At 31.6% G+C, this 26,823-nt stretch overlaps 1 protein-coding gene across 1 annotated transcript in view; it reads left to right on the top strand.

Moving 5' to 3' along the window:
• The window catches only part of LOC145252698 (CB1 cannabinoid receptor-interacting protein 1-like), a 207,740-nt gene extending 190,103 nt beyond the window's left edge, over positions 1-17,637 (top strand). The window contains exon 3 of the mRNA XM_080112519.1: positions 13,714-17,637. Coding sequence (XP_079968645.1) covers positions 13,714-13,878 — 165 coding nt within the window. The 3' untranslated portion in view covers positions 13,879-17,637. The remainder of the gene's footprint in view (positions 1-13,713) is intronic.
• The last annotated feature ends 9,186 nt before the right edge of the window (positions 17,638-26,823 follow it).

Below are 26,823 nucleotides of genomic sequence, written 5' to 3'. Positions count from 1 at the left end.
ATATATATATATTTTCATGGGGGAAAATATATATATATATATATATATATATATATTTTCATGGGGGAAAATATGTTTATTCAATTATATTTCACCTTTTATTTGTACCAATCCGTTTATTTATGAAGCTTGATGTATGTTAAATATAACTACAGAACATAGAGAAATAAATGACAAAAATTTTATACCCTAAATTCCAAGATGTTGTTCATCTTATTGCTTATTGATCCACCGACTTAGTCGGATTTGCACCTCAGAATTCACCCTCATCCTGTGTCCACAAAATTCTCAATAATTACTCATTGCATTTTTCTGAAATTTTGCATGAAATTACAACTAACCAAAGGAGGAAATGCAACATTCTCGGATTTTTGATAAAAATTCTGCTTGCATCCCCAGGGGGGCAAAAGGGGGCAAAAGGGGGCAAAAGGGGGCAAAAATAGCACTTTTTGGGACAGAGACATTTTTCTGATTTTGCTCAAAATCACGCAAAAGCAAGATCACATGGATATACATCTAGAAATGTAATATTTGACCATGGGAAAATTCTGGTTGCGTCCCCAGGAGTCTGAATAGCCAAAAATAGCACTTTTCAGAACATAGGATCTTTTGTAACCATTAGATTTTGCTGAAAATTATCTAAAAGCAAGAACACATGGATATAGATCTGGAAGCATAATATTTGACCATGGGAATATTCTGGGGCATGAGCCCCAGGGTGTTTTAAAGGTGAAAAACACACTTTTGGAGGCTAATTCTTGTTTTCTCCTAAAATTCATCCTTGTGTCTAAATAGGGGTTTTAAATGGTACTGATTAAAAAAAAAAAAAAAAATAAGGCGTCGTTTGTCATGAAACAGTGTCATTTGGCTGTTTTGACCCAATGTTTTAAATGGCCAAAATAGGTAGCAGTTCTACGACTGATTTTGATTAACAGTACAAGGAAAGTAACTCATGTGGACTCGATTTTACAAATATTGATTATATATTTGTAGATTGAACTTAATTACATACGATTAGTTTACAATATAAGGTTACAAACTAGTAAGCAGGCAACTAATTTTTTTTTTAAGTGCCTTCAACACATGAATGAAGATCCGACCTTTATCTAACTATAGTCTTGTGGAGAGGCAAGTAAATAAGAACCTGTCAATTCAGATTTGTTTTACAATCCGAATTGACTATGTATTTATTCCAATTCATGTTTGTTACGTGTGAATGTTAAGCTGAGGAGTTTAAATAATAAACTCTCAGCTCGTGTTCATAGGCAGTCATGAAGATTTCGTCAGTGATAAGAACCTTCAAATGATTGTTCTTTGTAGAGTTTCAGATAGGGTCTCTCTTGATCTGTTTGGAAAAATAGAAAAATGAAAAGCAATGCGAAGTGTGGTGCCGTTTATTTTACTGCCTGCAGTACCAGTGGAAGCTGCAACAAGAACAGCTGGATGTTCCATATCGTTGGGAGAAAGTGTTCGCTTGAGGTAATCAGTTATAAGGTTAACCACATGACTCATTCCAGTACCACCACAAAAACATGAAAAAGGCATCAGTTGGGGGACCATATACTTTTTGGCTTGTTTCTTTCAGCATGTTAAAATGTTCAGTTCTTGATATCACCTCTTTCACAGTGCAGAGACAATCATATAATTATTATGTCAATCTTTTTATCTATTCTGCCCTGACTCATCAGACGAATAGGAACTCATTAACTTTAAAAGAAAATAAAAAGAATATGGGCATGATTACATGAATCCGAAAACATCGGAAAAGTAGTTGTAATTGTGTTTTATGATATTTACGCCATCTTTGATTTTAATGCAGAGTCATTCATGCTACACTAACATATCAATATAATGTGGTTATAATTAACACTGAAAGTATCTTATATAATAGGTATTTAACTTATTATTTATAAATAGTTAATATTTATTGTCTTAGATAATGTTAACAATGGTTAAATATAAAATATGTGTATTTAGGTTTTTTATACAAAAAATAATTTTTAATTCATAGAATTTGTTAATGTTATTTAACTTATTTCGTATACTCTAAATATATGTTTAGCCTTAACCAAATTATAACACTGAATAAATATTTTTATTAGTTATATTTCTACGTTTAAACAGACTTCTATTAATTAATACAATTTAGTTAGAATTAATTATCCTATTATTTTCATTTATATGAAAGATTTCTTAATTTTTCGTTATGTTTGTTTTTCTTTTTCGTGCAAGGGATTTTTATTGATTAATTTTATGAATTTTAACTGTACTAATTAAAGGTTATATTCCAGTAATTTAATTTTTTTAAAACTTCATCCCCTTTATGTTTTTATTTATTTATTTTATTATTTATTTAAACCAAGATATTTTAAACCAATTTCAATGTAAACTAATATATATTTATATACGTGCTTTTATTAATTATAAGTATAATCTTAAACATTTATTATATTCAACTCAATAATATCTAATTTAGAAATTGCAATTAACTTCAACCAAATGTATTTTGCCTAGCATAATCTATTGAACTCAAATATACCAACAGTTATCTTTATATGTATTTTTAAATACTCTACTTATGCCCAATAAATTTATTTATTTAAATGTATATCATTATAACCAGGGTTGCGGAGTCAGAGGTTTTGGCTGGAGTTGGATTTCTAAAAGTACTAGGCGCCTGAGTTTTTTTTATCCGACTTAAGTCTAATAAATTTATTTTTTTACATGGTTTTCCTATTTGGTTGTACCAGTTGCACAATTTAGCAGTTTTTGTATGGTTTTACTTTTATTTTTTGGAAATATATCATATTTTGTACTGTACTGCAATGCTTCTACTTCATCAACATATTTCGGTCCATCGGATCACTGCAAATCCTATCTGGACAGCTGTTTTCATTTTGATTGTGACACAATCAATGAAAATTCTGTCTTTGAGTGAGATCACTGTGGATTAGATCGGATTGTAACCCAAAAGTTATCCAGTTCCTGAATCAAATGGAATTTGGCAATTGGATTAGTCCGGGATCAATCTGGAATTATAATCTTACCCATAAAAAACAGGCCTAAATCAATACGAAGCAACCCATGCTACTATAGTCCTTTATAGCTTTTTACTTTTACTTTTACATAATAGTCACCATTTATTAAGATCACTCGAGGATAAAGGTTAATGAGTGTACAGAAGTCAATGCAAGAATATCGTAGTAATAGTTAGTAGTGGAAACTTGGTAAATTGGATCACTTAGGGGCACAGCTCATCAAGAATTTGTTTATGTTGGACTTGAAGATGACCAAATTTTAGTCAGCTGGAAAGCAGAGAAACTGAAGAGAGTTCCACAGGTGGGCAGTTCTAAGAAAAAAGTTTTGTTCATGGAATCTACGTTTAGGTTTAGGCACAGATAAGTGGGGGGGGGGAAGAATTATTGATAGTGGTTTCAGCTAGACGAGTGTTTTTTCATGAAAGTTTGGCGAGGGGGGGTCCATAGATTAGAGGTTATATGAGCACTTGCCATGAAAATAACGATAAAGCAGGGACAGGCTCGCAACATCTCTTCTGTGGGAAAGAGGTTGCAGGGAAGAGAAAAGGGCATCGTCCTCTAGGCTACAAAGTCTATTTTGAACTTTGTTGAAGCAGAATAAGGTCTTTCTAGCGGCTCCTGCTCAGACATGGCAACAGTACTCGGTCCTTGGATGTACCTGGCTTTTATATAGGTAGAGAATTGCATCAGCAGTGAGATATCTATTGGAGTGGTAGAAGGCTCCTACCATTTTTCGAGCAACCTTGGCAACAGATTTGATGTACGTGTTCCATTTTAAACCAGGAGTAAAGGTCAAACCCAAAAGCTTGTCAAAACATGGAGGAGAGCTATTCATTTCAATTGATGCCAGATAGGGATCATACATTGATGATGTAAAGATAGAAGCTTGCTTTTAGATGCAATCAAATTAATCAGCCACTTTCCTCATTACATCACATGCTCAAGATCAGAGGAGAGAGAATCAGAGAGAACTTGGTCATTTACGGCCTTTCATGTGCTGCCACAAATGGTAGTTCATCAGCATAAAGCATCTATGAATGATATTAGGATATGAATTGGAAGATCATTAATGTAGATCAAGAAGAGAGTTGTGCTCAGGATGGACTCCTGAAGGACTCCAGCATTAATACTGTGAGCTTCTGATTTCTGCTCATCAGCCACTACTCTTATAAACCTATCAAAGAGAAATGATTTAATAATTGAGAAAACATTTCCAGCTATACCATAGCTGGATATCTTGTGAAGTAGGTCTTTATGCAATACCCTATCAAAGGTCTTTGATATGTCAAGAACAATTGCCCTAGAAAGGAAGCCTCCATCAAGAGATTAGCACATCTACTGTAGATCTAGCAGAACGGAAACCATATTGCATGTCACTAAGAAGTTATTTTTGCTGAGGTGGTTGAGTACTTCTCTATTTAACACAGATTCCAGCAACTTACTCATGATGCACAGGAAACTATTGGTCTGTACTGAGAGGGAGATGACCGATCACCTGAATTCTTAAATACAGGGCATACTGATGAGGTTTTCCAGGGTTTTGTGAAGCAATTCTCCTTAAGACAATGCTTAAACAGTTTTGTAAGTATAGGAGCTAGTTCTAGTTAAACCTTTTTGAGCACTATAATAGGAATGCCGTCAGGGCCAGTTGCTTTACTGGAATCAGTGTTTTTGATTAGCTTGGCAACATCACGCACAGATATTTGTATGTCGCATACCGTGTTTTCTGATACAGGAGTAAATATGGGGGAGGTTTATTGCAAAGTTCTTGGCAAAGAGTTTGGCTTTGTCTAATGCTGATGAGATTACCTCAGGTCTATTGATGATGGTTCGGATAGAGCACATGCTTCTATTCAGGATTCTGTTTGCTATTTGTCAAAACTGGTGGGAACCAAGCCACTGCTCAGCTATTTTGGACTTAATGGACTGAGCATACAACACTCTCGCGTTCTTTATCACTCTTTTACATTGATTACAGGCAGTCCTGGAAGCAGCTTTAGTCTCAGTACAGTTTCCTATTTTTCCATTTAATCCTCTTTCTATAAAGGCAATATTATGTTTTAAAAAATTCCTTCTCTGTATAATATACTCCCCTCTTCTGATGGCTTCAAGAGGTTTCCCTATTCCTAAATATTGTATTCCCTTTTGAACCGATAGCATAATAAAATTTCATTGTAAATTTTTTTATCCCTTTGTTATCTTAACTTATTTTATAAAGCTGTTTGAGTATATATGTGAGTATATTTATCATACAAGTGAATGCTAAACGTAAAAAATGATAAACATGAAAAATAGTTTTAAAATGCTTGTTGAATAGGTGTGGGAGGCTGGTATATGGATCTGCAGAATAGATTTCCACATAGGGGTCAAGGAATCGGAGTCGAAGATCTCAAAAGAGTCGGAGGTGGAGTCAGATTTTACCATCCACTCCGCAACCCTGATTATAACTAAAAATTAAATACCAATCCTGCTATTATTATATTTGGATTATTTAGTTGGGTCCTACTAACATATTTCAACTCGCCGCATCATTTTTAAAAATTTTTTCTTTTTCTTTTTTTATATAAAAGAAATATTAATCATATTTCAATGTGAACTATTATATATTTATATCCGTGTTTTTCTTAATTATTTTTTGTATAACCTTAAAATTCATTATTTTCAACCTATAATTAACAGGTATGAATACTTCAATCAAAATTTATAATTAGCTTCAAATAAGTATACATTGGCTTATACAATTAAACTCCACTTAAATAAATCAAGTTTCAAGTCCCTACTTGTATTTATTTTTAAATGCACTTATCATTTACTAGACATTCCTTATTCTAATTTATTAAATGTCTATGTACCTTTACATCATGCTATTATTGTATTTGCATTATTTATTTAGATCATTCTAACTTAATATTTCAATTCCTCCACTATTCGTTTTTTTTAATAAGTTTAAAATTTATTATTTTGAACTTATAATTATCAGGTATAAATACGTCAATTAGAATCATAATTAGCGTCAAACAAGTATATATTGACTAATCTAAGTAAATCAAATTTCTACTTATATTTATCGTTAAATATGCAACTCATTTACTATACATTGTTCATTCGAATTTATTAAATAGATATATACTGTTACAACTAAAGCTTTAATGCCTACTATGCTATGCCATTTGGGAAGGCTAGGCGCTGTATGTATCACATGGAGTTGTAGAAATTCCCAGGTTGGTATCTGGGAATGTGTTTAACACACAGGGCAAGATACCCTCCCGAATCAAGACGGAAAGCAACAGGAAACTCCTGAGATTACTGTGGCTCTACAATTTGGAGAGCCATGGTTGCCGACGCTATTATTACATTTGGGTTATTGATTTGGGTTTTTTATTTAGGTTATTTATTTGGGTTAATAACTTAATATTTCTCCCCCCCCCCTCACATTCCTTTATTTTATTATTTTTCTTAAATATAAGTCATTAATTTACACTGTTGAACCTCGTCAGGTTTTAGTCAAGACAGGATATACCTAAATCTATGCAAACAATTTTGAACTATCTCTTGTCGTTTGTTTAGTAGACTTTCTTTAGATATGTGATTCATCTTTAGTATTTTGATTTGTTAAATAACCACCCTTCTTAATTTCATTATCTATGTTTGCATTGTTAGAATTTATTATATTTTTCACTAAGTTGTTGTAGAGAATGATAATTTTACAGTATTGCGGCTTACAATTTTTCTAAGTTGTTTTAGGAAAGTTTTTATTAATATTTTGATAAAATTCCTTCGTTAAATTATTTTGTATGCGTGTGCTGTAAGGCAGATTTAACCATACACAATTTCTATGTCACTTTTTCTTTTCCTTATTTTCGATATTATTTTATTTTTTATTATATATATTACAGCAAACATATTCAAGGGCAATAAAGAAAAGATATATATATATATGATACACACACACACATATATAAGCAGATCCCTCAAAATTATCTGCAGAATACATCAACATTGGACCACAAATGACACACCGTTTCTATATGAATATTAAGCAGCATTAAAAGAACTTTCTAAAGATAGACAACATTTGGTGGCGCTCAGTCCACAATTTTGAATTTGGTTAAAATCAGTAAACTGAATGTAGGCCAAAACAATCAAACACCACAAAATGTTGTTCTTAGTCAGCTGTAAACAAACAAAAGAAATGGTTTAATACTGTGATATAGTTTACTTGAAGCATTGCATTAAATATGTAAATAGAAGAGTCATAGACAGCAATCACAATGCAACAAATGGAAAATGTCAGTGTTGAGAAATAGGACAAAAGAAAGTGATTTTTTTTATTATTATTTCTATAGTAAATTTGACTTGTCAAAACTTTTACGTAGTGATCTAATGGGTATGGCTGTGTACCAATATTTTTCGAGGAAAAAATTCATCAAATGGTTTAATTTTATTAGACTAGGGTTGTGTTTAGAAGAGCTAGAGTAAAATGATTCGTTATTTTTTAAATCCATAATTTAATATTTATTAACGAAAGTTTGAAAAAAATGTTTCTATTACTTTTCCGACTCCTTTGTTCCTAGTGTTGGACCAGCAATCTGATGCTATGTTCAATGTATACAGGAACTTGTCATGCTTGCAAGTACTTTTGACTTTCATGAGTCATCCTCAGACACGTTATGAGGTTGGTATAAAACTAAAAATGGCGAATTTCATAATGAATATTATCCTTGTTTTTTTTTTTTTTTCCTTGAACCATATCGACTTGAATTTTATTTTAAGCTTTTTGGATTTCATTATTTGCTAAGATTTATTGATGATGATTTTTGAACATTATGATTTCTTTGAACTTCTTGACTTTTTGAATTTTGTGATAATCCCTTCACACCTGGAATGGCATTTTCTTCATTGTGAATATTACTGAATACAACTTCATTATTTATTGATAACTAAGACTGCTAAATATGTACATGTTGGAATGGTTTAAAAAACTAAAAGAGGATTAGGATTTTTGTTTTTAATATATGATATATATATATATATATATATATATATATATAAAATTGGATTATTACTTATAAAGGCTAGATGTCACTAAAGGATAATGTTTAATGGAGATGGAATGATTGTCAGAAGCAAGTCGAATATTTGCGGGGATGATTCTAGATAACAATCTGCTGACATTGGTTTTGAAAACGACCAAATTGTAATCTGTGAGGAACCAGTCTTGCAGGAATGTGTTCTGCAGACAGGAAACCCTTGCGAAGAAACTCTGCTGATGGAAATTTCACATGACGCCACCCACACTGCGAAAGATAATAAAGTTTTCTTTTTTTTTTTATATTAGAAAGACGAGGCAGACCGCTTTCTCATTTAAGATTAAGAATATCTGTATTATCTGGATACATATATCTTAACTAAAGAATGACTGCTATCTATAAGAACTATATTTTCTAAATGTTATATACAATGTTGTGTTTACGGCTTTTGTATTTGTCAACTGTAATAATAAATGTGTATCTGTTTTTGCTGTTGATATTGTTCTGTTCAGTTTTAGGCCTTACCATCTCCTTTTGAGAAGGAATTAGTTCATTATTACTAATTACCTGAAGTGCCCCTACCGAGGAATGTCGACAGGGTTATTCAGGCAGTTGTTATAGGTTAGAGTGTACTTTGCCTGATGAACTAATTTTTCAAAATCTCATCTGACTCTATGTCCAGCCTCCTGGCAAAAAGATATACACTCCTCTATCTGAGCCAACTACATCCTAAAATAGAGTATTGTTGCCACATCTGGACAGAAGCTGCTCGGCGCGCCCCATCCTGCCTTAGTAAAGTTCAAAACTGACTCCGAAACCTAGTAGGTGATGCCCTTTTCTCTTCTCACAGAAAAGACGTTGCGAACCTGTCACTACTCTACCATTATTTTCATGGCAAATGCTCGTCTGAGCTCAAATCTGCGCCCACCCCATTGTCAAACTTTCATAAAAAAAGCACTCAACTAGCTACAACCAGTATCAACAATTTTCCCTACTCTCTATCTGTATCTAAATCTAAATGCAGATTCCACAAAGCTTCTTTTCTAGAACTTCCCAACTGTGGAACACTGTTCTGCTGGCCTACTTTCCAGCCGACTACAGTATTGTAGCCTTCAAGTCAAATGTAAACAAATTTGCCTCCTTAAATAATCAAATTTTCCCCAACTTATACCATTAACGATTACTACCGCCTTACAGTCATTAACCCTTATCCTCGAGAGGCTTTTGAGCCTTGATAAGTGGTGACTCCCTTGTAAAAAAAAAATATATATATTTTCTTGTATTAGTACTTTTAATCATTCTGTTTTGAAAGTTCTACATAGTACAAATCTGTTAAATAAACAACCTTAGAAGGTGCTTTAATCAAAAGTTTGCGGTTTGCAAAAGAGCACACACTTATTAAATGCTTTATTGAAGGAAAAAATGAAGAAAAGTGCTGTTGAGTGTAAGAGTATAATTGCTCAGCTCGTCTTCAGTGGAGTAACCAGGGATGATCTATCTCTATGTTCCTCTGGAACTCTCAAAACCAGAAAGCATTTCAATGTGAATCAGGTTCTGCTGGACCAAAACTAATTGCTACAATTTTTTTTTCTTTTCTTTTTACAAGAGTGGAAGGTGGATGTGTGGGCCTTTAAAAGGCAAAAAAAAAAAAAAAAAAAAAAAAAAATGAATCTTGGAAATGATGGTTTTAGGGAAATTGATACAGGAAATAGGATGTCTGATATGTTAGGTAGGAAGGGTACTATGATGGTGATCGCATCTTTGTGGAAGTTTAGGGATGGAAACTTTTTTCTATTTTTTCTTTGACTGCTTTTTATTTTATCTCTGTTATTTTTTTCTTTCCTTTTTACATTTTTTTTTCTTTCTTTCATTCTTTTGGACTTTTTCTGTATTTTTGACTGCAGTTGTTTATTCTTTTTACTTGTTCTTTTATTTTTTTGACTTATTTTTATATTTTGAAAGCTTTTTTATAACTATTTTTACTTTTCATCTTTTATTTTTTGTCTTTTTTTACTACGATTTTATTCTTTAAATTTTATTTGTTTTTTATTCATTTTATGGATCTTTAATTCTGGATTCTTTTCTTTGATTCTAATAACTTATTTTGGATGCTGGGTTACTAGATGTAGAATAGTTCCGGTACCACTTAATGGGGAAACCCAAGAAAAGCATAGGAGGAAGTGATATAGATGGATTTGAGAGAAAAAGGGAAACATTAAGACCTGATCAGAGATAGGTCAGTCTGGATATCAATTTCGAAAAGTCATGCAACACATACAACCCGTAAAATAGGCATTAAATCCATCATTATCATCGTCATCATCATCATCATGCTGCTGCTGTGTTTTTGATTTCTTTTTAAGAGAGTTGTAATGAAAACAGGACAAAAGATTCCGTCTAGTAATCTTTTATTCAATTAAGAATCTTACCACTCATCTACTTGACAAGCGGAAATTTACAGCTTTTATAGCTTGGATTATCAAAGAGGAGATAATCCATATTCACAACATTCTTCCCCACCAAATTTCTCACTGATAGAAAAGAAAGTCTCTTAAATGTCCAGGCTCCCTACGAACTCGCAGTGGCCGTCTCAGCAGTCCATGATTTGGGGTCAGAGTACTCAGAGAAGCTTTTCAGTGCAAGCCTGTCTGTGGGCTCTAAAATACTTTGCTCCGAAATGTTTCGTTCTCAGAGGAGCAAGCTGTTCCACATCAGAGTCAGTCTCTTGATGAACACGTTTTTTCGTTGCTAGTCCTTCATCTGTCAGAGATTTAGGTGTTGGCTCATCCAAAATGTCTGACTGAGCCCCAACAAAGACAGTGTCATTAGACGATGTGTCAGGAGCAATTTCAGTGCCATGATCTTCCGGAGGGGCTTCAGTGTCAGGGGGAGTTGGTCTGTCCTCAGGGGATGTCCACGGTTCTGGTATGTCTGCTGCAGGTGCTAGGTCTCTGAGAGACACATTAGACTCTCTACCATCTGCATGTCATACTAGAACATATTGGGGGTTCACCTCTATGAACTCTACCTCGTCCACCGAAGGATCATTCTTGATGTAATGTGCATGTCGTTTCAGTCACACATTATCGGATCAAGAGAGCCAAAATGGAAGTGAAGTGCCTGCTGAACTCCGTCACAGAAAAGGTAAAAACTTTTCATGTGGGCTGGCATATGTGGTGGTACACAATAGGGATCGAATGGTGTATAATGCAACAGGAAGGAGATTTTCCCAATTATCAATCGAACAGCTGTTATTTGATGCAGCCAATTGAACGATCTTCCAAATAATGCTGTTATATTTTTCGCATTGGCCGTTACCCTTGGGATTGTAGGGAGTCATTTGGCTTATAGGTACTTTTCATTCCTGTAGAAATTCTTTAAGCTGTTATGACATGAAAGAAGCCCATTGATCCGAATGTATATAGGCAGGAACTCCAAAGATGGCAAATAGTGAGCAAAGGCATTGTATAATTGTAGTAGCTGATATATCTGAGCAAGGGAAGGCAAAAGGAAACCGTGAATATTCACCGACAACAGTTAATATATATCAGTTTCTTGTTTTGTTTGGTAGTGATCATTTAAAATCAGGATTGAGTCTTTCAAACGGTTGTGTTGATTTTATTAAAATGCCAGTTTTGGGTTTATGAAACTGACGCTTTATTTCAGCACACATTTGGTAGGAATTTGTAATTCTCTTTACCTCCTCCACTGAGAAGAGCAAGTCTCTACACCTCACAGTATGATGCATTCGAGTAATGCCCGAGTGACAGATTGTTATGTAGCATTCTGAGTTTATCTCTGCTTGATGCCGTATAGCATACTCTTGACAGTGTATCATTTGTTAAGTTCTCTTTGCCGGCTTGGATAGCTGATGTCAAAGGAGAAAGAAGATAGTTTATTTCTCCACCTTGCTATTTTCTTATTCTTTATTTTGCTTGTAGTCTTAGAGTTGAACATAAAAGCAATTGATTTTTGGTCAGTTATAAGTTTAAAATGACGTCTTATCAGGTAATGTCAGCATTTTCTTAATGTCTCGACTATGGTGTAGGCTTCCTTTTCAATTGTAGGGTGTTGTTGTTCAGCCAGCCAGAGGGTCCGTGATAAAAAGGCTACAGGACGATCAGCTTGTCTCAAAGAAGCAGCAACAGCACAGTCTTACGCATCCATTTCAACAACCAGAGGAATATTTTGGTCTATTGTTGTAATTGCTGATTTTGCAATATCCTTTTTCAGTCCCTTGAATACTTCAACGGCTTGATGGGACAGAGGAAACATCTCTACTTGTGTTAATGGATGTATCTTTTCTGAGAACAATGCAATCCATTGGTAGTAGTGAACAAACATTCTCATAGAACGTTGAAGGGAAGGCCGATTGTGAGGGACAGGCATCTGGAGTAAAGGTTTCAATCGATCTGCATTTGGTGTGATAAAACCTTTGCTTATGGTATACCCAAGTAGGTTTATTTTGTCCAGTCCAAACGAGCATTTGTCATCATTTAGGGTAAGACATGAACTGTCTGAGATTTTTGTTGTGTTCCTTTTTATTTTATCTATTGTGATGTTGTCAATGTACACAAATGTGCCTTCCAGTCTCTCATCTGTTATGGTTTGGTCAACTATTCTTTGGAAGCTGGGTACCCCATTTGTAATGCCATAAGGAATCCTGCAAAATTGATATAGTCGACTGTTTTGCCTTGAAAGCTGTGTATAGCTTGTCTCTAGGTCTAATGGTAATCTGATGTTACACGCTTTTCAAGTCCAGAGTGCGAAACATACGATATTTGGCTATTTTGTCTATCATTTCATCTATCCTGGGTAATGGGAAGGCGTCCAAAAGAGTAAATCTATTTATGATTTGGGAGTAATCTATAACCATTCTCTTTTTATGGTTTTCAGAATTGATTATAACTACCTGAGCCCTCCAGGGTGATTTGCTAGGCTCAATTATACCCTCCTCAAGTAGTCTTTTTATCTCATAGTCAATGAATTTTTATTATTATAAGAAAAACGTCTGCTTATCACTGCTATGTGTTTGTAGTTTTCAGTTAGGTTTTCGAAAAGTGATGGGTACTGGATTTTTGCTGTCGCCAATCCACAAATTTTCAATGGGAGCATTAAACTGCCGAGCGGAATTTAAATGCTTCCAAATGACTACAACATGGTTGTTTTCAAATTCAATGTTAAGAAAGTCTTGTTGAGCATAATCAAATTCTGCCCAGTTTAAACCCATAGTTACCAATCCTCATGACGTTGTTTCACCGTTCATCTGACAAACTCATTAAAACAAAGCAAAAAATTGGATTTACTTTCTCTTATTTTGTCATTTAGTCCTCACATTCCATGAGCGATTTTCTGACAAAGAAGGAAGAATTGCTGTTTTCTGGATTGGAATCTATCCATCTAATACATATTGTAGGCTTTGTTTTAACCTTGAAGTAGTATTTTTTAGCTCCTTACAGCAAGTAGCTTCATGCCTTGTCTGAACCAATTTCCATTTAAAACAAACATTCTCAAGTGATCTGTTATGAAAGAAAACCCCAACTTTTCCTCTCATTTTCTGTCCATTTTTCAAATATTTTTTTTTACTTATTTCCATCTTTTACCTGTTTTATAAAAAAAGTTTTTGCTTCTTTTTATCTTTTCAGTTCCAGGAATCAGTCACAATGAAGACAACTCTACAATGCAAATTCTACAAGGAAAAGGAGAAAGACCATTCTCACTGGGGAACGAGACTAAATGGCATAGAATATCTCTGTAGGGTGCCTGAGGGAAGCACTTATGCAGAGATTTTAGAAGAACGATTTTTGTAAACTATTCTTTTGGCACCAACACATACCTTTCTTTTGTGTGTGAGTGTATTCATGCATCAGTATGCATATACATGTATGTATGTATGTATGTATGTATGTATGTATGTATGCGTTTGTTTTTAATCCTTGCCTTTCTTTGACTGTAAACATCGAATCGATTTCAAATATTTTCAAACATTTTTTTTTTTTTTCAGTTAATAATTTCACCAAAAAATAATTTTTGTTAAAAATGAAATTATTGAAAGAAAAGTGTTCAAGTTAATTTATCTCCTAACATGGCTTTGTCTGGGTTATCTACTTATATAGTAATATTGCCTGAGGAAATTTCCCTATAAATTAAAGGAAAATAAGTTTAAAAGATATTTTTATTCATTACTGGCAGGATATCAGTGGGCAGCATTAGTTAAACTAAGAACAGACATGGTTACTTACATGAGCAATGATGATAATAGCATAATATGATTTCTTACAATCATGCAAAGAATGTCAAGCGAAAGACCATCTTAGGTAACATTTAGGTTATGCAACTGCTTTTGTTGACAAACAACCCAACCATCGTTCATTACAAGAAATATAAGAGGACATTGACATAAAATGACTGAAAAAAAAAAAGATGAAATAAACGTTCTCTCGATTGATTGTTTGCCATTGCTGATCCTCACGTGTGGAGGTTGCTAGTTCTCCTTCCAACCTTTGCTCTTGTTCAGTTCAGGGTCAGCGGGCCCTTTCTATGGATATCTATTCCATGTTGGAGATGAATAATTTTGCTCAACTAGTTTTTCCATGTGTGAATGCAGTAGTTCTGTAAGGTCAAGGCTTTTTTTAGTCATGAGATTGCTTCTTGATTGCAGTAATTTATAGAAAACTAGCAGAAACTGTCTTAATGTTAGCTGAAAAAATTGGGGAAACTGGGAACCCCTACTCCTATCCTATTCTACCTGAAGTAAATGAGACAGAATGTCTCTTTTCACTCAAAATGATAAGCCTTTTTATGATATAAAAATATTTGTAAATAGAACTCTGAATGAAATAGAAAAAATTAAAATGTCGATTAATAAGATTTCTTTTTGCAAAGCAACATGCAAATTAATTATTTCATAGACATGATCACATATAAATAATCACTATATTAGAAAGCTATTATTCTATTATGAATATGAATTTGGCGTGCTTCCTATTCCATTTTATTTGGATATTCTCTGTATTTTTTTTATAACTTTGTCATTCCATCTGTTAGTGCTATGGCAGTTCTATGATTGTGCAGAGTCAAGGCTATTTTTTTGCCATGAAACTGCTTTTTAACTGCAATCATTTATAGAAAATTAGCAGAAACTGTGTTTCACCATAGAAAATTGAGACAATTAAGACCCCTGCCTCCCTTAAATAGACCGGAAAATCTTTTTTGACCCCAAACGCTAAGCCTTTTTATGATATAAAAAATATTTGTTAATAGAGTTGTGTTATATCAAAATAAAACAATGGCATTAATTAATGAGATGTGCTTTTACAAAACAATATGTAAATTAGTTAACCATACTGCATCAATCGCATATGCATCATATTTGTAAATAGAACTATGAATTAAATAGAAAACTGAAAGCAATAGTAACGTTAATCAATGAGATGTTCTTTTGTAAAGTAATATGCAGATTAATTAACTATGTGACATCGATCGCATACAAATGATCAATAGATGAGAAAGCTATTTTTTTTTTTTTTTTGCAAATATGAATTTTATGCTTTAATCTCATTGTTAATGCAACAGATTTTTTTACCGATACCGCCACAAACAACACACGCTACCTGATATTAATACTAAAATTGCATTCATTTTCTAATTTGTATTTAAACAAACAAAAAAAAATTGATAAGAAAACTTCAGTATTTATTGCACCTTCTAAGTGTACCTACCCGGCATTGTTCGTGATTCATTAGTTGAACGTGTTTACGTTAAAGAGAAAAGTATAAAAAATGAAAAAGTAAATCAGTGATAACTTATATAATGCAAGGGAGATAAGTCATAATTTAACCTGTAAAGATTTATCTCCCTTATATTTTTTTATTTCTTATTTAAAAATGTTTGCAATTCCAACAATCTGAGCATTTTAGTTATTTTATTTTATTTATTTTATTTTATTCATTTTTATTTTATTCATTTTTATTTATTTATTTTTTTTGAGCTGATGTGGTCTTTGCACATTTTCTGCTATTCTCATGTTGATCTTGTTCCGGTCGTTAATTCGAGACCTTCGGCGTGACATGCTATGCAACCAATACATCTTGACTGGCATTGAATTAGTACCCAGTTAAACAATATCTTTTGGCATGTCCAGAATATTTTTCTCGTGCATCCATATATTAACGTAAATCCGAAACGACTATTAACAAGAATTAAAATGGTGGCTTTCTTGTTTTGGTTATTTTTTAAATTTTTAAATAAGGACGTTTACAGTCATATATGTGTGTGCGCGCACGCGCTTTATATTTTATAATTTGGATACAATTTTCAAGATTTCTATCTAGTTTTTAAATGCTATTTCAAAATAAATTGCATAAAATCATTATACTTTTTTTTCTTTAAAACAATAAGTTATATAGTAAATTGAATAGTTAATGCTAAACACTAATAGAAACTCCAAATCGAACAAGAGAAATATGCCAAAAAGGAGATAATCACTGCCATCTAAAAATTTTACAAAATAGAAATAAAATTATATTTGCATTTTTCCTCTAGACGATTATCTCATTGAAGCATAATAGAAACAGATTTATTTCCCTTTGTATCTTGTTTGATTTGTTTATATCGGCCGTATTAAAAATCAATATTCTTTTGTTTAGCATTTTATGATTCAATTTGCGGCGGACCTATACGAGAATGCTCACCCCCTAAAAGTGCGTGTTTCCATCATTTATAAAAAAAACCTTTTTTCCGATGATTATCATAGATTATAGACTTAAGTATCACAGTAGCAGAAAAAAAAAAAATTAAATAACTTTTAAGAAGGGGGTTCACTTTCTCATTAAAACGTTTTATATCATTGCTACTTGACTTACTGTCAATTTCTTTACCGGCGTGTCACGTGATTAGAACGTTGTAACGAGAAAGTGTACCCCCTTCTTAAAAGTCATTAATTTTTTTTTTCAAAATTTTTCTCTACTAATATGATACTTAAGTTTGTAATCTATGATAATCGTTGGAAAAACTTAAAAAAAAAAAAAGGTGAAAAACACGCATTTTTAGGGGATAGGTACTCTCGTACGGGTTCGTCCAATTTGCTTCAATAAGCATTAGATATGTGTGATTTATACAGTAAGCTGTTTTGAAATTGTGTCCAGTGGTATTTAAAGGTTTGCCTACAATAAATACTAACTGATTAAAAAAAAATCTTTGTTTCAAGGTTGATTCTGTTCTGTCTCTGCTTTTGTTTGACAGTGTATGTGTTGGTGCTAAAGGCTGACATTATGTGCAATTAAGAGGAGGTATTTAATAAAATAAAAAAAAAGGAGCAATAAAAATATTGGGTTAAAAAATAAAAATGTTTCTCTCATGAAGAAAAATATTTTTCATAATGAAGAAAAGTTTTTTATGATAAAGAAATGTTTTTTCTCTCTCATGAAGAAAATTCCCTACACACACACACACACACAAAAAAAAATGAATTCAAATTTTTTCTTCGTCATGATAAAAAAAGATTTTCATCCTGAAGAAAAATTGTTTTTCATTTGTTTCCAAATAAAAACTGAATTTAAAAAAAAAAATAAATAAACAAAATAAAAATATACAAAACCAAATAAACACCTCAGTTCCACCACTGCCCCAAATAAAATGACTAACATCTTAATATTTCTGCTTCATTAAAAAAAATAGAAATAAAAAGTTGTGGATTGATCTGTTAAAGAAAAAGATATTTGGTCAGTATTCAAATATTAGTATTTTGTAAAAGTATATAAAAAAAATAATAGCAGAATTGGTAAATACTCTCAAACCATGTTGTAGAAAAATACTATAAATCTATTTTGGTATTTCCATAAAAAATGTCTTGTTTGGATGGTAAAAGTCATTACTATCTATTTTTATACTCAACTTTTTACACATGTAACTTTTTGCCAATACTTCACATGTACACACTTTTTATAGCCAACCACATGCAACACATCTCCATGCAATGAATCGCAGGAAAAGCTTTCTCGTTACAAAAGGAGAAAAATGCTGAAAAATATTATCAAAACTTGGAAAGATTTTTTTCATAACATTTTAAAATTGACCAATATTTGTATTTTTTTTTTTTTTTTTGTAATTTTGTTTTTGATTATTATTTATTCCAAGTATCTTGTTTTCCTTTTTCTTTTAGTTTGTATTTTTTCAACTACTCTTTTTTTTTTTACATTTTTTAAAACTTTATTTTATCTTTATTTTTTTTAAATGCATGTTTAATAAAAATAAAAACTTATTAAACATTTAATAAATGTTTTCATTTTCTTCTTTATTTTTTTATTTTTTCTTTATTTCAAATTTTGATTTTTTATATTTTGCTCCATTTTTTATGGTTTTACATTTTCTTTTTTATTCATTAAAACATCTTGTTACTAACACACACACACACACACACACACACACGCACACACACACACACGATGAACTCCCTTATTGACTTGTAACCTTGTCCAATTTGTATAAAATTTCACATTTGAAACCAAAAGATTATCAAATTAAAATAAAATTTTCAATGATTCGTTTCTTTTCACTAATTCATTTCTTTGTTTACTTCTTTTGATAGAATATTTTTTCAATTAAATCAACTAAAAAAGATATACAGCATGTTTATTTAAAATAAAACAAAAATGAACTCTGCAATATTAATCTAATGAGAAAGTAATTTTGTAACAACTTAAGTTTTTATTTTATTATTATTATTTGGATCCTTCGGACTTGTTCTCATCTTAATTGTTATTTTCACAATATTTTGGTCGATGTAACCTTCGACCTTTTTCGGGTGTATCTTGTCAAACTTGGAAACCTGCACAGAACTTTGAACAAAACCCTTTCTTTAATCCACGCAGGTAGCATGACATTTTAGAAGTCCTAAGTGATTTGAAATTGTATTTTGAGTGTCACCCACACCGCCAGAAGAATGTAATTTTATAACTGAATTTTACCAAGTAATTTATCCACTATGCTACATGTCCTTGCAGACATAACACTCAAAATGAGAACAGTAGAATCGAAATGATAATCTTCATTTCTAAAGCAAAAACGTAAGTTTCTTTTTCGTTTCTTTTAATACATACTAGTCAAAAGTCTATTTCCTATCGACTAATTTGTTTTATAAGAAACCGAAATGCAGTATGGTGAATTTAATGGAATCAGTAAATTATTTTACACTAGTCAGGAATTGCTCAGTCATGAAATTGTCTTAAATATATTTTCATTTGTGCGCATTTCGTATTTATTACCACAGAGCGAATTCTCTAATGAATATTATATTGTACCTAATATATAATATTGTACCTAATATATAATATTGTACCTAATATATAATACTGATTCCAAGTTTTAAAAAATTACTTGAGTGCCATCAGCTAGAATCAAAACCAAAACATTTAGCACTCCAGTTGCACTCCCTACTATTTGAGGTATCTTGAGATAAGAAAGAATTAAGATTAAAGCATTTCAAGTTATGAATGAATTTGTGCATGCGCAAAGGTAATAGAAATATGTCAGAAAGTTGAAACGAACATTTCAACTTTCTGACATATTTTGGTACGTGTTATTCATCGGTCCAAACAAAAATTCTACTCGTTATAAATCATCCTTGGTGTATGATTATTATTTCCTGTTAATTTCGATGTAATGTGACAAGTAGTTTAAGCGTTTATTGGTTAAATATTTACATACAGACACACACACATGCATATATCTACTGTTTTATTTAAATAGATAATAAATTTTTCTAAATAGGATTTTGATATTACAAAATGATTGATTAAACTTAAAAAGATATTGGAGAGTCTTTCAAATATTACATCTACTGTTTCATGTGCTGACAAACTGGTTTCCGTTTGATCACCAAAGTTAAGCACCATCGAGCCTGGTCACTACTAAAATGGGTTAACATTTGAGAATACCAAGTGCTGTATGTGCTCTCTGCTTATCTCTACATTGTTTCTAGTCCGCCAAGACTTCTCCTTACCCCCAGAATCAGGCAGTGCCGAATCAAAAAAAGGTGTGTTTGGGAATTGCGCAACACTTGCTTCACGATTACATGCACAGGCAATCCTACAGAGTTTATCCATTGTCTCTTGAGGCAAAACAAATGTCATTTTCATTTTTTTGTTTAATGTACGCTGTCAACATTGATGTCATAGTTTTCAATATGCGCTAATAGGCACAAAACCAAAAGATGGAAGAAATAAATTACACCAGACGGGGTGGGGGGTGCATCGTAAATAGCCTCAGCAGTCTCATCGTTTAAAATGATTAAGATAAAATTATCTTACTAATCAGAAAAGTAAATGTTGTGTCGGATCAATTTCATGATGAACCCTGGGCTATGTAACACTAGGTGTATCAGAATTTTTGTAGGGATTTTTGACACCTCTAATACGAAACTGCGAATAAAATATAAAAAACTCGTAAGTGGGTTGCTTATTTTCTTTATGGATTATACTTCCAAAATAAACTATTAAAGTTGTTTTAAAAGTAATAGAAATATTTTTTTTTATTTTTTAAAAAACAGTAATGAATTTTATGAACTCAATATTTTTCAATTTTTAAAATTTAAAAATCTATCAAAATTTTTCTATTGATTCTATTTTTACGATATTTTCAGGGTCAATGTGAAATTTTATGCTCTTTCCAATAAACAGAATATAATATTTTAGACAAACGTTTTTTTTTAAAATTCACCCTCCCATTTTCAAGTGTCTATTAAAAAGTAAATAATTAATTTACTCACCAAAGTGTTATATATCACAAATTGAAGAGAAACGGTCAATAAATAATATATTCAAATTTAAAACAAAAAAAAGTAGTGTTTTTTAGAAATTTACCTGTAAAGTTTGAAGTTTAAAACCTTTTTTTTTTAAAACACGTTGTTTCTTTTGTCTTTTTTTTTTTTTTTTTAATGAAACCTTGGTACTTGCTCCTTTAATTGAAAAAAAATTAGGGCTTGAATTACATTTTTCGAGTAGTTATAAGCTTGGAAAGACAGGGGGTCGACTAATTCACGCCTCCCATTTTGAAATGTCTATTAAAAAGTAAATAATTAATTTACTCACCAAAGTGTTATATATCACAAATTGAAGAGAAAAGGTCAATAAATAATATATTCAAATTTAAAACAAAAAAAAAGTAGTGTTTTTAAGAAATTTACCTGTAAAGTCCGAAATTTAAAACCTTTTAAAAAAAAAAACACGTTGTTTGTTTTTTTTTTAATGAAACCTTGGTCCTTGCCCCTTTAATTGAAAAAAAATTAGGGCTTGAATTACATTTTTCGAGGAGTTATAAGCTTGGAAAGACGGGGTGGAATTATTCACTATTTTTCACGAAATTTCTGACACACCTAATGTAACACTTATTTATGTTTAGGCTTCCCCATTCCTGAGATTTGCCTACGCGAACATTTGTAAGAGAAAAGAAGTTTAAGTGAAATTAAATCTCTTTGCCCCAAACAAAACAATAATAAAAAAAGAAATAAAACAAAATGACAACTCCTTCTCGTTTAAAATGCACCGCATTTATTTTTTAACAAAAACAACAAGATGAATAAGCAAAGGTCCGATCGGTGAAAGTTCTTGCGAAGTCATTATGATTAGAATGTTAGATGAAAGTCTGTTGAATTAATAAGGTTAGGAGGTAAAAGTCTTGTGTGAAAATAATGTCCTTATTTTAAGGTTGGTGTTTTAACTGGCGTAGTTCACCTAACTTAAAAGTCCCGTGAGGAAAGTAATTCGTTGTTATTAATTAGAAAATGTGCAGAATATGTGCATAAGTGTGATTTTTGAGTGCCCGCGTGGCGTGTGTAATCATGGTTTTGATGGCTTTGGCAGCGATGATGTTATGGAAACGAGAGGCATGTTCTCACGTGACGTCGAAGCGAGAAGAAGGGAAGAATGTTTGATGCGTTTTTATACATTTTAGACTGACTCTAAAACAAGATTCCTACGTCTGATATTTTGGTTGTTGGAACAAGCGTTAAAAAGACAATCTTCTAAATGTTCTCATTGGTTGCTTGTGTCACGTGATACTGTCGTCAACTACGTCTGCCAGAAATATGTTCGTTTTACTTTTGTTATTGTGAGAAAAAGTGTGCAGGCGTATTTGAAATTATGCCGTTGCTAGAAGAACTGATTTTTGTGCAAAATGCGTGGGAAAATTGAAATGAATAAACGTTCGTTTATTTGCGCGCGCATGTGTGTGTGAGTGCATACATTCAATCAAATTACATTTCCATGTTTTAAGATGGAGATTTTTGTGTGCTTAACTCAATTACATCTATCGTACATTTTTAGGATCAAATGAATAATTGCCCATTTTCAGCGCTATCTTTATTATTATTTTTAAGATATCTAAAGTTAATCAGATAAAGATTGGAGTATCTTTCAAACATTACACTTACTGTCTCTGATGTTTATTGGTAACATTGATGTCTCAGTTTTCAGTATACAATTTTAAATACATTTCAAAAAGTGATATTCACTTTAATGACTTGAAAAATATTTCACCATCAACGACCCTGCCGTTTAACAGCATCGGCGACCACGGCTTTCCAATGTAGCTGGCTATCTATAGCCCGAAACAGTTTAACTATTCAATTGATTAAGTTTTCCATCAGAGTGCGTCTTGGTCAACCTTGCTTTTTCAATCCTAGCTTTCTACCAGACAATACCAGTTCTGTTTTTTGCCTCTTTGACGGTAAATATGTCCTGAGAACATTTGTCTTTCCGCAGCATTCCTTTAGTGCATCCAGATCTAGTTCATATTTCCTAGTTAAAAATGTGATCTTTCCAAACGACCCCTAACATTTGTATCACAAACCAAATTTTTACGCTATTGATTAAATAATATTTAACTTTCAGTTAAATATTGAATCTTTATTGTTTTAGAAAGAATTAAATTATGACAGATTTAAACAAATTTTATTTAAACTCTATTTTGCTGATGATAATTATTTGTGCAGAAAATGAAAAAAATCATTTCTTTCTTAAATGAATTGAATCTGACAAAACATTTATTATTTCAAAATGGATCTTATTTTTAACATTAAATTATGCAGATTGATGGGAAAAGCATTGTGTGATTTCCATGGAATTCCATTAGTTTTCTATTGCTGATTGACTCAAATCAATATAGTATTTGTTTCCATAAAGCTGTTTTTCATATATATTGAGTTGTCCAAAAAGTTTGTTCGTGTTTTTTAATGTCATATTTCTGGCCTATGTTGATGTCAGTATGTAATATGCCTCTGAGTAGAATTTTTATATTTTTGCTTGTATTTCAAGCCTTAAAATGGAAGATCAAGCAGAGCACCACTGACATTTGATGTTTTTTTTTTACAACAAAAAAGAAAAGAAAAATCTACAGATGTTTGCATTAAAGATATGCTGTGTATAAAGAGAATGCTGTGTGTCAGAAGTGGTTTGCTCGATTCCAGAAAGGAAATTTTTCTGTGTGAGATGCTTTTGCCAAAGATAATCGATAGTGACCAAGTGAATCTCGTAATTCAACAAAATTACCATTTGGCACCCAAATACATCACAAACATTCTTGAGATTTCCAAATCGAATGTGGAAAATGAATTGTATAAATAGTTATGTTTCTAAACTTGATGCTTGAGTATTCCATAGACTGACAGAAGTAAAAAAAAAAAATACAAACAAGAAAAAACGAATACACATTTTGGCCAACGCAATATTTTAGTAACAGAAAATACAAAATACATGGTAAAGTATATCTTGGACTAGCAGGGGTAGGGAAGGGCTTTGTCCGGTCGTGAAATATGCTTAAATATGATATTTTAATTTGTCCAGATTTCGTATATATGATGATAGAGTTGTGATTTTAAAAGTAAAAAAAGTATTTGGGTGCCATCAGCTAGAATCGAAACTGAAAGCAAAACTGTAGCATTCAAAGCTGGTGACGTTACCACTGTACTAACATGACATGCATATAAACTGATTAAAAATAAACTAAGATGAATGTACAAAATGTATAACAATTTTTTCACTTTTGACCCCTTAAAAACTATTTTAATCGACTAAAGACCCATAAAAGAACGGTTCATAAAAAATCCAATCATTTGAGACCCCTAGCATCGCTCTGTGACTTTTAATTTTGGAAGAGATAGTTTGAAAATATGGAGACAGACAGACAGACATAGTGAGTTTTATAAATTAGATTTATATGTGTGGAAACTCCTAGTGAGTATTAATTGAACTGTGAAAAAACGAACTCTCTTTTAATGGCACTAATTTGCCATAATTTATAATTAACTGAACCAAGTATCCTATCTTTGTCTTTGTTACCTATGAATTTCTCACCCCTACCTCTTTCTATGTTGATTCAACTATTCTTTACTATTTCTTTATATCTCTGCAAGCATTTACAGAAAGAGTGACTCTTTTTTTTTTTTCCAGCTAATTTACGTATGTGTCTCTGTACACACCACAAACACATATGTGAATTAGATGTTAATAATAACACTATTTCTGTTTACTTATGTGCTCTTGATGGAACTTTCTACCTTTACATGGAGCAACTCTTCCAAGTATGGGTAGCAACTGTCATGGAGGAGATATAAATAAAAATGTGTCGTGAGTGGATATCAAATGTCCATGTCCTATTGTCATTCCTCAATCTATAATGTTCTATCATAATTATACGTGACGTCAAAAGTGGGCTTAAAAATAAAATAAACTGAAATCGAGCAAGTAACTTTCATGATGTAAATGCATCAACAACAGATTTCCATGCAGGAACAAATGACACATTTTATGGCCTGCTAAGCAACATGCACCTACACCTTTTTTGCACCATCCATGTGTGAAATCCGAGCACCCAGTCATAGAACCAAACTCGTCAGATAATAAATGGATTATCTTCAAAGATGTGTGGCTCCACTACAAACAGATGACACAGCTCACCCTACTCTACAGATGCCAAAACGATCTATGGTCTGTAAGCAGTTCGTTTGTTAATGAAATGCTGTTTAATTTCATTGGTTCAGATGCCCTAAATAATGCTACAGAGGAACAACAGCTAAAATATATTAAATCCGTTGCATTGAAACCGTCCATCTTGGGGTATATCATCAACAATTCTTTGTGATGAAGTAATGATATAATGAATAACATCTAATGATATAATGAATAACATCTAATGATATAATGAATTACATCTAATGATATAATGAATAACATCTAATGATATAATGAATTACATCTAATGATATAATGAATAACATCTAATGATATAATGAATTACATCTAATGATATAATGAATAACATCTAATGATATAATGAATAACATCTAATGATATAATGAATTACATCTAATGATATAATGAATAACATCTAATGATATAATGAATAACATCTAATGATATAATGAATTACATCTAATGATATAATGAATAACATCTAATGATATAATGAATAACATCTAATGATATAATGAATAACATCTAATGATATAATGAATTACATCTAATGATATAATGAATAACATCTAATGATATAATGAATAACATCTAATGATATAATGAATAACATCTAATGATATAATGAATAACATCTAATGATATAATGAATTACATCTAATGATATAATGAATAACATCTAATGATATAATGAATAACATCTAATGATATAATGAATAACATCTAATGATATAATGAATAACATCTAATGATATAATGAATAACATCTAATGATATAATGAATTACATCTAATGATATAATGAATAACATCTAATGATATAATGAATAACATCTAATGATATAATGAATTACATCTAATGATATAATGAATAACATCTAATGATATAATGAATAACATCTAATGATATAATGAATTACATCTAATGATATAATGAATAACATCTAATGATATAATGAATAACATCTAATGATATAATGAATAACATCTAATGATATAATGAATAACATCTAATGATATAATGAATAACATCTAATGATATAATGAATAACATCTAATGATATAATGAATTACATCTAATGATATAATGAATTACATCTAATGATATAATGAATTACATCTAATGATATAATGAATAACATCTAATGATATAATGAATTACATCTAATGATATAATGAATAACATCTAATGATATAATGAATAACATCTAATGATATAATGAATAACATCTAATGATATAATGAATTACATCTAATGATATAATGAATAACATCTAATGATATAATGAATTACATCTAATGATATAATGAATAACATCTAATGATATAATGAATAACATCTAATGATATAATGAATTACATCTAATGATATAATGAATAACATCTAATGATATAATGGAGGATGATCCTAATGACAACCAAGGTGATGACGCATCCATATCAACCTTGAGTATGCCATCCAAATGACTAAAGGAAGAAGAGGGAATTCCACATGATGCATGGACCAACAACCAGTTCACATCAGGCTGACCAGAGCCACCTCCATTCATTAAGAATAAAATTACTTAAAATAGGATTACTCACAGGTACTTTGAATATTTGATATGTATAGATGTGAAACTACGAACCACCCAATTAGCTGCCATGGCAGATACAGGGGTTCAAACAAGTACAGCTAGAGAAGATATTTTAAATGATCTTGTGTGCACTTCTAAGTATCTACTAAGCATCGTTTACACACCATAAATGATGACAAACAGGCCATCATAGGAGGCCTAATCACTACAAT

The sequence above is a fragment of the Euprymna scolopes genome, chromosome 29 (genome assembly GCF_053919585.1).
Source record: "Euprymna scolopes isolate OS-2025 chromosome 29, ASM5391958v1, whole genome shotgun sequence".
Lineage (NCBI taxonomy): Eukaryota > Metazoa > Mollusca > Cephalopoda > Sepiida > Sepiolidae > Euprymna > Euprymna scolopes.
The sequence above is the reverse complement of the archived record's forward strand: the minus strand, read 5'-3'. Positions and strand labels throughout refer to the sequence as shown.